Source organism: Poecilia formosa, unplaced genomic scaffold (genome assembly GCF_000485575.1).
Source record: "Poecilia formosa unplaced genomic scaffold, Poecilia_formosa-5.1.2 Scaffold430, whole genome shotgun sequence".
Lineage (NCBI taxonomy): Eukaryota > Metazoa > Chordata > Actinopteri > Cyprinodontiformes > Poeciliidae > Poecilia > Poecilia formosa.
In genome coordinates, this window is record NW_006800369.1 from 32,630 (window position 1) to 44,857 (window position 12,228).

At 42.3% G+C, this 12,228-nt stretch overlaps 2 protein-coding genes across 4 annotated transcripts; both read right to left on the reverse strand.

Annotated features, from left to right (window-relative positions):
* Positions 1-744: 744 nt before the first annotated feature.
* LOC103155467 (zinc finger protein 36, C3H1 type-like 2) lies at positions 745-3,179 on the reverse strand. Of its 2 annotated transcripts, none has more exons than XM_007577162.2 (2): positions 2,830-3,179; positions 745-2,750 (listed from the first exon to the last, which is right to left on the reverse strand). In XM_007577162.2, exons 1-2 carry the CDS (start codon positions 2,917-2,919, stop codon positions 1,635-1,637), a joined length of 1,206 nt encoding a protein of 401 aa, XP_007577224.1. In that variant the 5' UTR covers positions 2,920-3,179; the 3' UTR covers positions 745-1,634. The 2 variants fall into 2 exon arrangements, with proteins under 2 accessions (XP_007577224.1, XP_007577225.1); XM_007577163.2 differs by having other exon boundaries at positions 745-2,747; positions 2,830-3,178.
* Positions 3,180-8,573: 5,394 nt separating this feature from the next.
* LOC103155468 (zinc finger protein 36, C3H1 type-like 2) lies at positions 8,574-11,008 on the reverse strand. Of its 2 annotated transcripts, none has more exons than XM_007577164.2 (2): positions 10,659-11,008; positions 8,574-10,579 (listed from the first exon to the last, which is right to left on the reverse strand). In XM_007577164.2, the coding sequence occupies exons 1-2, from the start codon at positions 10,746-10,748 to the stop codon at positions 9,464-9,466; spliced, it is 1,206 nt and encodes a 401-aa protein (XP_007577226.1). In that variant the 5' UTR covers positions 10,749-11,008; the 3' UTR covers positions 8,574-9,463. The 2 variants fall into 2 exon arrangements, with proteins under 2 accessions (XP_007577226.1, XP_007577227.1); XM_007577165.2 differs by having other exon boundaries at positions 8,574-10,576; positions 10,659-11,007.
* Positions 11,009-12,228: the final 1,220 nt, after the last annotated feature.

Below are 12,228 nucleotides of genomic sequence, written 5' to 3' on the forward strand. Positions count from 1 at the left end.
GGTTCTTTGTCACTGACGTCTAAACTAGATCAACAAAAAGAAGAAGAAGAAAAAATGTTTGGACGGTCTGTACAACCTCTGTTTATACATTCTACAGAACATCTAAAGTATGGGGGAGAAAAATAAAAGACCTTCGACAGCACTGACAGCCTCAGGAGCAAAAACAGCAATCACACAAACTTTGTTTTAATAAACGTAAACAAGGAAACAAAATTAATGAAATAAATATCACATACGTTCTCTTAAATTAAGATTTTTTTTACTCAATAAAAATAACCAAGTGAAGTTACAAAACGAAAAAAAAGGAGAAAAACAATATATATATTACTGTGAAAAGAACATACACTCCACTTTATGCAGATTAATAATGGCGATCATAATTTAAACATAAAAGAATATAGATCTATTGCTTCATCATACTTGATAAATACGGTATGGACACAAATTACCAATGTAGCCTATACCGTACTTTTTTTTTTCACAAGATAATAAATAAGTTAAATAGTCCATAGCAAGTTATGCACCGCTATGCAAATCACTCCAAAAAAAAAATAGCTAAAAAAATATAGATATATATTCAACCATCAGCAGTGATTTCCCCAAACAAGCCCAACTCAAGAGTGCTTTTTAACCAAGCAACAAATTACTGCTGACTAACCAAACCAACCACTGGGTGGCGCTAGAAGAAGGCAGATCTGGAATGGAAGTTGAAGCAAAAACAAAAGAAAGAGAAGAAAAGTGTTACTTTAAGTTAAGGCATATTCTTGGCAGGATGGGAGGAAATCTGAAACCGCTTAAAGTTTTTTTTTTTTTTTCTTGTCAAGTCATGTTACACTCATCTAATCCCAGGAAAAGTGTGGCTTGCCTGATAGAGCGATAAGAGAGAGAAGAGAGAGAGAGGGCTGCCAGGAGCCCCATGGGCAAGGCACTGATGGAATGCCTTCTGTTTGCTATCTAAGTTTTAATACAGCTATAATACAAACAAGAACAAAACACTATTACACTAATGCCTGGTCAAGGATACTTGAAACTGAAGCTTAACTGATCCTCGTGGGACTAGAGATGCACCGATCAGACACCATGCAGATCGGAACCAGACGATTTTTCCTTGTGATCAGAAAGGCGAAATACTGGGGGGGAAAAAAAAAATCTATTTTTTAATTATTTTTTTTTACCCCCTAATAACACCCAATGCTTTCATTCCATACAGGAAATGCATCAACAAGCGTGTCATTAGAAAGGTTTGGGATACATCCTTTGAAAACTTCTATCAGCAAGGAACCCGCAGAAAGTTTTTACTTCTCAGTAGGGAGAAAAACAAAAACAGTATCGGTAGATCAGACCACAAGGAAAAACAAAACAAAATAAAAAATCGGTATCTGTATTGGCCTAATCGGTGCATTACTAGTGGAAACTGGTCTCTTGTCCCCCCTCCAGGGAGGTTTGGGCAGGGTTTGCACCCTGCAGCTGGTGGGAAGAAAAATAAATCAGAAAAAGTCTTGCTTAAAGACACGTCAAAGGAGGTGACGAGGAGCCAAACTTTTGATATCCTCTGCTTAAAGGAAAGTCTCAGTCTCCAGCACCTCCCGACTCCTCAAACCAACCATAATCCAAAAAAATAAAAAAAAATTTACTTAGTCATCTGAAATCGACAGCCTGCTGAAGATTGGCAAACGCCTTCCAGCGTCAAGAATCGGGGACTCGGAGCCGCTGAGGCTCCCGGAAGAGCTGAGGGACCCGCTCGCATAGCTCTCCCGGTCTGAGAGGGAGTCCGGCGGGCTGGGCGGGGGCTCGAACACCGGCGACTCGCTGAGGCGGCGCAGCGCCTGGAGGCTCACGCTGCTCGGCGCGTTCCCGTAGAAGCTGCCGCCAACGCCGCCGGAGTGGTTGTTGGCGTAGCCGGCCGGGGAGTGCACGGCCAGCGGGGCCAGCAAGGCTTTCAGGTCCTGCCCGGGGAAGGAGAAGGCGCTGTTGATGCACGGCATGGAGCTGGGCGACAGCACGTCGTCGTAGAAGCTGGAGGCGGAGGTGCAAGACGACGCGGAGGTCGGGGGCGGCGGGGTCCGGGATGTGGGGCTGTCGAGCAGCGGCGATTCGAGTCCGTGGTGGGTGGAGAAACCGGAGAAGCTGAGGCTGTGGTGGAGCTTTGGTCGGAGCTGCTGCTGCGGGCTGTAGCCGCGGTGCTCCGCCGCCTGCACGTTGGCGTTGGCCGGCGGGGCGGGCCGCCGCTCGTCCGCGTTGTGGATGAAGTGACACCGGGGGCCGTAGGGGCAGAAGCCGATGGTGTGGAAAGTGCGACACGGCTCCGTTTTGTACTTCGGGTGGCGCGTCAGGCTCCGCAGCTCGTGGTAGCCGTGGGCGAACTGACACTTCTCCCCGTATTTGCACGACCCGTTCTCCTCGAAGGGCCGGCACAGCTCGGTTTTGTATCGGGTGGAGTTGATCTGCGAGGCGGGCTTCTGCTGCAGCACGCCCCGGTCTCCGGTCTCGCTGTAGGCGCGGTCGCGGAACTTGTTCTCCTTGTTCATGAGGGCCGTGGCGCCGCCGCCGCCAACCGGGGAGTTCTCCTTCATGCAGCTGCTGTACGAGCCCAGAGAGTACTTGTTGCCGTTGCTCATTGCCTCCAAGTTGCTGGTGGAGTTTCTCCGGAAAAATCCCGGCGTGAAGGAGCCGGCGACCGGAGCGCCCACCGCCTTCTTATCCAGCATGCTGTTGATGTGGAGGGCGTTCATGTTCATGCTTTTCTCCTGCTGGGGACAAGAAATTATAAGTATTTCTGCGCAACCGGCGCAACAAGTTGCATAAAAACGCCTTTAAAGTTGTTTTTACCTTGTAAAGCATGTCCATGTCGTAGAAAGTGGACAGGACCGTCGCTGACATGTCTCTTCCCCAAATCTGCTGCCGCACTCCGTCTTTCATGGAGGACCGAGCGGGATCCTTCACTGCGACGAGGTGTTGTTGTTTGTGCCACGACTGGAGCTTAGTTGGAAAGTTTTGGTTGTGGAAAAGTTTTTAAAAGTTGCCCAAAACGCTTTATTTTATTATTATTGTTATAACTGAATTTGAAGTCCGGAGGAAATAATAAAAAAATAGAAGAGGTTAGTATTGTGGAGCTGTGAAGTTGTGGCTGTTGTCTCCTCCTCTCTAGAACCAGAGTGCTTCGCTGTGGAGCAAACGGCGTATAAATGCAACGCTGTGGCCGGGGAGGGGCGGGCCGAGTTCGGGCAAACTTCTTCCCTTCTCCGGTTGGCTGGCTGCTCGGTCACCGCCTTGAAATCCAACCCTGGCCCACACTCCCTCCTTCCACTCCACACACCCCTGAAAACCTCTGGAAGTGGGTTAAAAACTCTTGCTGATACAAAATTTGGTTAATCAAAGGCGACACCAAGGGGGGCTCAAAGGGGGCTGGGGCTCCGACTTTTAATTTGTGATTTAATCAGAGTTGGGTATATTTACTACTCAATTACATTTACTTGAGTAACACTTNAACACTTTTTCCAAATAGTTACTCAAGTAAATGTGACTAGTTACAACCCATATCTGCTGTTTGGTTGGAATTTAAGTAGGAAAGTAACAGCCGAGATCAACAGGTTTATATTAACACAGCATCATCAGCAAAGAAGCAACTGGTCCTGAACCAGTCTCAGGAGGGCTGTGAGTCCATTTCTACGCTACAGGTTTAGAAATCTAAACAGTCGGAAAGATTATTCACCAGTGGAAAATATCTGAGACACTTGTTATCGTTCCCAGGAGGGAACGGTGGGACTCAAATATAACCAGGTCAGAGCATGACTCAGCAGAAAGGGCGTGGCCAAAGTTTGGCCTCTTTGGATGGAAATCAAACATTTATTATTTACTATTTATCAAGATAAATGTCTTACCATGATAAGATTTAGATGTATTGTTGTCACAATCAAATCCAGTTAATGATGTTTAATAAACACCTAAAGCTGCCTGTATTGTTTAGTTTTACTGTTTACTCCACCGTCTGTTCACTGAGATTATCAATGAATATCAATAAACTTTCAAATATGATTAAATAAAGCCGCTGTGTGCGTGTTAGTGATACAAATCACACTTCTTTATGTGAATGGAGTCCTAAAGAAGCATATTACAAGAGCATTATTTATGTTTGTATTGTGCAAGCAAAGCCTTAATTATGTGCTAATACTTTAAATTTCATAACAGCAAACGTCTCATAAATTGTGAAGCACGGTGGTGGAGGGTTAATGACTGGGGCTGCTTTTGAGCACAATTGGATGGGAACAACTAAAAATTTGGTCTGCTTTCCACAACATTTAGCTGACTTTCTCAGAAAGATTTCAGAGCAAAATTCTGTCAAAATAGTTCTGTGGCAGAAAAACACAAAAAAAATGTTAATAAAATGCCGTCTTACTGCACTTCTCTTATTAATTTATTTTGATTAGTCATTGGTTAATTAACTGTCACTATAAATCAGAAATCCCAGGACAACGCTATGATTTAATAGGACATATTGCCACAAAAAGCTCAAGTCTAATCAAGTCCTCTGCTTTCCTAATGGGATCCAGTTCAGGCCAAAATATCTTTGGCCCACCGTAGCTTTTTATGTTGGCCTCCAAATTACATCAAAAAGTCCCTCCAGTTCTTCACAAACCAACAAATCCCCACTTTTTTCTGATTTTACAGTACATTTTTCTCAAATTGGTCATAAACACTGGGTTAGATACAGTGAGTAATACAAAGTCACATTTAACATCACACATTAGCACACATATAAAAATTTCTTACAGGTATTACTAAATTAGCACCACAAAATCTGATTTTGCTTGCAAGAAAAACACAAAAACAATCAATACATCCTGGAAGAAGCGACGAGTGCAAAAAGATAAAGCCGACCCAGAGAGAGGAAAAGCAGAATATAAGTGGTTTAAAGTTATTTTACATCTGTTGATCAGTTTATTTCCCCTTTGCTATGGCACACTGCAGCCACTGTAATTTTTAAACCTTCAATAAATGACAAAAACTGAATTAACTGTCTCGTTTGTTTGTAGGATGTGGCGATAATCATAACAATCAACAAATACGATGAAGTATGAGCAAAACAAGAAATTTGTTTAGTCCTTTGTTGCATCTGGACAGAATTTGTGAATAAGGAAGTTGTGTTCGGTGTCTTCTTCAGAGGTTTTGTGCCGATTCCTTTAGTAATTCTTGGTGCAGCGCCACCACAGGCGAGGAGGGGAACAGGTTTTACAATTACTTTGGATCATTTGATAGTGCAGTGTGGAAGCAAACCACAGGAGCTGAGAATGTGACAAATGTAGCAATTTTGGTCCCCAATCAAACCAAGTCTACCGGACTATCAGGTGTGAAAGCAGCCTGAAGCATGGTAGTGGAGGGGTGATGATCTGGGCTTGTCTAGTGGTGACAGAATCTGGGTTGATGACCCAGATCTACAGCAGACATACAGTCATAAATTCAAAGCTCAGCTTCAAAGGTTGTGGTGGGATGTTAGAGCTTTGCATAAAAAACCAAGCAGCGGTCTTCCCAGCGTTGCACAAGACTGATGAAGTGGAACAGAAACCAAAAACCGAGAGTTATAGGCATATTACTATAATTTACATACAGGAAATTTTGCAGATGCGCAGAATACATGAGGGCAAATAGACGGTTCTTTTACATGCCATCCAAAACCATCAAAGGTATCTAAAACCTGTCCTGGAGATCGACTTCGTTCATCTCTGAATCAAATATCTGAAAGTCATTCAGCTCAGCAGAGGCTCAGTAACGAGTCACTGATCTGATTCAGGTGTGTTGGACAAAGAACACATCTGAAAGTTTCAGTATAGTAGATCTTGAAGTCTAGACTTTTGCATTCCTGACTTAACTAAAACTGAAAAACCCATTTATTTCAGGAACTTGATCACAGATTGAGACATTATGTAACATTATTTAGCCTAATTACACACAGATGGATGTTTGAACACCTTTACTTCTGTTAATTATGATGATTTTCCACTTACAGGTGATGAAAACGTGACATTTAAAATTAGAATATTACATCAGACCAATACAAAACTGTTTTTAAAAGTATGTTCAATACTTGTTATTTTCAAAAAGTTATTTTAATCTGACAAACGAGACTCGTTAGAGCAGATATTCTTATTTATCAATATGACTGTTAGCAGGGCTGGATAAAGAAGGAAAAAGGCCCCCTGGGCTGGAACCATTTGGTGCCCTATCCAAAAAAACAAACAAATAAATAAAAAATAAGGATTTTACTCATGTAAATTACAGTACACATCAGCTCCAATTTGGTCCCATAAAGATGTACTATAACTTCTTCAAACACGAGGATTGTTTACATTGAATATTAAAACAACACATGAGTTTTATGTAAGATTGTAAGACATGCAGTCATTACAAAAACACCGTAAATATTTTACGTTTTGATTCAGGAATGCCTCTGTTTATCCATGAAGACTGGAAGGCTGCTTAGACTGGGGTGTCAAACAAAAGGCCAGCGGGCCAAATTCAGCCCACCATAGCATTTTATAGGAACCTCTATACTCTAAAGAGACACATAAATAAAGCCTTCAAGAAAACAGTTGTGTTTGTAAATATTTTATCAATCAAATCAAAGCAGTTTCCATCTGTATTCTACCAAATTACATCAATGTGAACAAAAGTAAAATGTTAACTTTGCGAAGGACTTATCAAATAAATATATTTATTCATATGTTAACAGTTTAATGGGTAGTTTTATCAATACATTTTGAGCACATTAAGATTTAACTGATCTCAAAAGCTAAAGATCGTTTTGTTTTCATATCCTGACTTAAAACAGGTTTGGCATTTATTGTGATAATTTGACTTTGTAAGTATTTTTAATTTATTGTTGTGATAAATTTCAACTAATGATGTTTAAAACCCCACAAAACTGTCGTTGCTGTCAGGATCAATGACAGGATCAATAAATACCAATAAATGTAAAAATACAGTTAGAGACACAAACCAAGAAACACATTGCAAAGGGGAACGTTTTCAAGAGTAGCATTTGTGTTTGTGGGACTATAATTGCTGTGACACACAGACATAACTTTTTATCACAATAATACTGCAAAATATCACAATAAAACATTAAGTGTTTTAAATAGGGTGCTGTTTTTAGTTGAGGGTCTAAACACACAAAACAAATCACAAGCCAACTTTTCCAAAATGATTTTTATTGGGAGAACTACAAAAAACAAACAAAAAAACAAACAAATGTACAGTACAAAGTTAACAGTCTCACACTCAATTTGTAGTGAACTGACTCCCCAAAAAGAAACATCACAACTCTCGTTGTCTTTTTGTCCGTTTTTGTTACATTCAAAAAGCTTTACTTCTAATAAAGTAGTCAAAAGTACATAGTGCGCATCCCCCTGTACCTACTATGTACAAACCAAAATGTGTTCGTCCACTTCCCTCTGCAGCAAAACTCTCAAGACTAGAATTTCAATATATATTTTCATAAAAAGAAAGAGGAATCGGGACTCGGAGAAAAGTTACGGTTGCTTCTGTCAGAGAGGCTGAGTGGTGACAACCTGAAAAGTTGCAGAATCCAACACTACATTCAGCTCAACGTGTATATAAAAAAATATGCCATGTAGGAAAAATACTTTATTTGGTTATTTTTAAGGCATGTAGAAAGATGGTGAACCCCATAGGCACTACACAATAATAATACTGGGGCAAAAAGGGATTGCTACATTCTTTAGCACGCGGCTGGAATCACAGTGTGACCTCGTGCAAAAACAGGAGAGAAAAATAAAACAACAAATACTTTTTGGTTAATTTATTGACTTGGGTTCTTTGTCACTGACGTCTAAACTAGATCAACAAAAAGAAGAAGAAGAAAAAATGTTTGGACGGTCTGTACAACCTCTGTTTATACATTCTACAGAACATCTAAAGTATGGGGGAGAAAAATAAAAGACCTTCGACAGCACTGACAGCCTCAGGAGCAAAAACAGCAATCACACAAACTTTGTTTTAATAAACGTAAACAAGGAAACAAAATTAATGAAATAAATATCACATACGTTCTCTTAAATTAAGATTTTTTTTACTCAATAAAAATAACCAAGTGAAGTTACAAAACGAAAAAAAAGGAGAAAAACAATATATATATTACTGTGAAAAGAACATACACTCCACTTTATGCAGATTAATAATGGCGATCATAATTTAAACATAAAAGAATATAGATCTATTGCTTCATCATACTTGATAAATACGGTATGGACACAAATTACCAATGTAGCCTATACCGTACTTTTTTTTTTCACAAGATAATAAATAAGTTAAATAGTCCATAGCAAGTTATGCACCGCTATGCAAATCACTCAAAAAAAAAAAAAAAGCTAAAAAAATATAGATATATATTCAACCATCAGCAGTGATTTCCCCAAACAAGCCCAACTCAAGAGTGCTTTTTAACCAAGCAACAAATTACTGCTGACTAACCAAACTAACCACTGGGTGGCGCTAGAAGAAGGCAGATCTGGAATGGAAGTTGAAGCAAAAACAAAAGAAAGAGAAGAAAAGTGTTACTTTAAGTTAAGGCATATTCTTGGCAGGATGGGAGGAAATCTGAAACCGCTTAAAGTTTTTTTTTTTTTTTCTTGTCAAGTCATGTTACACTCATCTAATCCCAGGAAAAGTGTGGCTTGCCTGATAGAGCGATAAGAGAGAGAAGAGAGAGAGAGGGCTGCCAGGAGCCCCATGGGCAAGGCACTGATGGAATGCCTTCTGTTTGCTATCTAAGTTTTAATACAGCTATAATACAAACAAGAACAAAACACTATTACACTAATGCCTGGTCAAGGATACTTGAAACTGAAGCTTAACTGATCCTCGTGGGACTAGAGATGCACCGATCAGACACCATGCAGATCGGAACCAGACGATTTTTCCTTGTGATCAGAAAGGCGAAATACTGGGGGGGAAAAAAAAAATCTATTTTTTAATTATTTTTTTTTACCCCCTAATAACACCCAATGCTTTCATTCCATACAGGAAATGCATCAACAAGCGTGTCATTAGAAAGGTTTGGGATACATCCTTTGAAAACTTCTATCAGCAAGGAACCCGCAGAAAGTTTTTACTTCTCAGTAGGGAGAAAAACAAAAACAGTATCGGTAGATCAGACCACAAGGAAAAACAAAACAAAATAAAAAATCGGTATCTGTATTGGCCTAATCGGTGCATTACTAGTGGAAACTGGTCTCTTGTCCCCCCTCCAGGGAGGTTTGGGCAGGGTTTGCACCCTGCAGCTGGTGGGAAGAAAAATAAATCAGAAAAAGTCTTGCTTAAAGACACGTCAAAGGAGGTGACGAGGAGCCAAACTTTTGATATCCTCTGCTTAAAGGAAAGTCTCAGTCTCCAGCACCTCCCGACTCCTCAAACCAACCATAATCCAAAAAAATAAAAAAAAATTTACTTAGTCATCTGAAATCGACAGCCTGCTGAAGATTGGCAAACGCCTTCCAGCGTCAAGAATCGGGGACTCGGAGCCGCTGAGGCTCCCGGAAGAGCTGAGGGACCCGCTCGCATAGCTCTCCCGGTCTGAGAGGGAGTCCGGCGGGCTGGGCGGGGGCTCGAACACCGGCGACTCGCTGAGGCGGCGCAGCGCCTGGAGGCTCACGCTGCTCGGCGCGTTCCCGTAGAAGCTGCCGCCAACGCCGCCGGAGTGGTTGTTGGCGTAGCCGGCCGGGGAGTGCACGGCCAGCGGGGCCAGCAAGGCTTTCAGGTCCTGCCCGGGGAAGGAGAAGGCGCTGTTGATGCACGGCATGGAGCTGGGCGACAGCACGTCGTCGTAGAAGCTGGAGGCGGAGGTGCAAGACGACGCGGAGGTCGGGGGCGGCGGGGTCCGGGATGTGGGGCTGTCGAGCAGCGGCGATTCGAGTCCGTGGTGGGTGGAGAAACCGGAGAAGCTGAGGCTGTGGTGGAGCTTTGGTCGGAGCTGCTGCTGCGGGCTGTAGCCGCGGTGCTCCGCCGCCTGCACGTTGGCGTTGGCCGGCGGGGCGGGCCGCCGCTCGTCCGCGTTGTGGATGAAGTGACACCGGGGGCCGTAGGGGCAGAAGCCGATGGTGTGGAAAGTGCGACACGGCTCCGTTTTGTACTTCGGGTGGCGCGTCAGGCTCCGCAGCTCGTGGTAGCCGTGGGCGAACTGACACTTCTCCCCGTATTTGCACGACCCGTTCTCCTCGAAGGGCCGGCACAGCTCGGTTTTGTATCGGGTGGAGTTGATCTGCGAGGCGGGCTTCTGCTGCAGCACGCCCCGGTCTCCGGTCTCGCTGTAGGCGCGGTCGCGGAACTTGTTCTCCTTGTTCATGAGGGCCGTGGCGCCGCCGCCGCCAACCGGGGAGTTCTCCTTCATGCAGCTGCTGTACGAGCCCAGAGAGTACTTGTTGCCGTTGCTCATTGCCTCCAAGTTGCTGGTGGAGTTTCTCCGGAAAAATCCCGGCGTGAAGGAGCCGGCGACCGGAGCGCCCACCGCCTTCTTATCCAGCATGCTGTTGATGTGGAGGGCGTTCATGTTCATGCTTTTCTCCTGCTGGGGACAAGAAATTATAAGTATTTCTGCGCAACCGGCGCAACAAGTTGCATAAAAACGCCTTTAAAGTTGTTTTTACCTTGTAAAGCATGTCCATGTCGTAGAAAGTGGACAGGACCGTCGCTGACATGTCTCTTCCCCAAATCTGCTGCCGCACTCCGTCTTTCATGGAGGACCGAGCGGGATCCTTCACTGCGACGAGGTGTTGTTGTTTGTGCCACGACTGGAGCTTAGTTGGAAAGTTTTGGTTGTGGAAAAGTTTTTAAAAGTTGCCCAAAACGCTTTATTTTATTATTATTGTTATAACTGAATTTGAAGTCCGGAGGAAATAATAAAAAAATAGAAGAGGTTAGTATTGTGGAGCTGTGAAGTTGTGGCTGTTGTCTCCTCCTCTCTAGAACCAGAGTGCTTCGCTGTGGAGCAAACGGCGTATAAATGCAACGCTGTGGCCGGGGAGGGGCGGGCCGAGTTCGGGCAAACTTCTTCCCTTCTCCGGTTGGCTGGCTGCTCGGTCACCGCCTTGAAATCCAACCCTGGCCCACACTCCCTCCTTCCACTCCACACACCCCTGAAAACCTCTGGAAGTGGGTTAAAAACTCTTGCTGATACAAAATTTGGTTAATCAAAGGCGACACCAAGGGGGGCTCAAAGGGGGCTGGGGCTCCGACTTTTAATTTGTGATTTAATCAGAGTTGGGTATATTTACTACTCAATTACATTTACTTGAGTAACACTTATTAATGTGCTTTTATGAGTATTTTTACTATACTGTACTTTTTGTACTCTTACTTGAGTAAAATTTTAGTATTTTCTGCCCACTGAGTGAAAAACAAAACAAACATGTTATAACCAAAAACTCACCAGACACAGGCACACACCTGCAGTTATGTCTGTTTCATAAGGTATTTTTTATTGAAAGAAAGTGATTTGTAAATTTTTTTGTTTTGCCACTTATATAAATTATTGTCATTTTGGTTGTCAAAATACCAAAATTTCCACTTAACTTTATATTTTTGTCCATCTGATTAAATTAAATTATTGATAATTTAATCAGTTACTGAGTACTTGAGTAGACCTTTTACCAAATACTTTTTTACTCTTACTTGGACGGGTAATTTTTACTTTTATTTTAGTAAAATATGTTGTAGTGCTCTATTCAGAAGTGAATAATACAATATTTGGGTACTCTATTCACTTCTGATGATTTACTAGAGGAAAGGACAAGTCTGTTAGTAACATTTATTTATTTTAGAGCTACTACCCAGAATATTTAAAAAAAAAATAGTCAAACTCACTGTAGACATAGTTTGCCACCTACAAAACACAATAGCATAGTCTGTTTTTTCAATGTTACTGTAATTCCTGATTTAATCAAGACACAATCTACTCTTTCCAAAAAAATAAGCTTCACACCTCTGGTGACATCACAAAAGTTATGGAGTACCAGCTTTCCATGTCATCTTGAAAAGTTTGGGATTTGACTCCAGAGAGAAAAATATTTTTAAAAAGTATGATTTAGCTCTTCTCTAGATTAATATATGCCTTACTTTGAGTTTCAAAATCTACAGTAAATAGTGAAAAATAAAGTGCGAGTCAGGAAAAGATTGTGCAAGCAGCCTGGAAGTCAGCCATTTTCAGGAGACCCGTAG

Coding starts and splice junctions, on each gene's coding strand:
- LOC103155467 (XM_007577162.2), bottom strand. CDS start 2,919: ATGAAAGACGGAGTGCGGCAGCAGATTTGGGGAAGAGACATGTCAGCG. Junction 2,751..2,829: donor ACATGGACATGCTTTACAAG/GTAAAAACAACT, acceptor TCTTGTCCCCAG/CAGGAGAAAAGCATGAACAT.
- LOC103155468 (XM_007577164.2), bottom strand. CDS start 10,748: ATGAAAGACGGAGTGCGGCAGCAGATTTGGGGAAGAGACATGTCAGCG. Junction 10,580..10,658: donor ACATGGACATGCTTTACAAG/GTAAAAACAACT, acceptor TCTTGTCCCCAG/CAGGAGAAAAGCATGAACAT.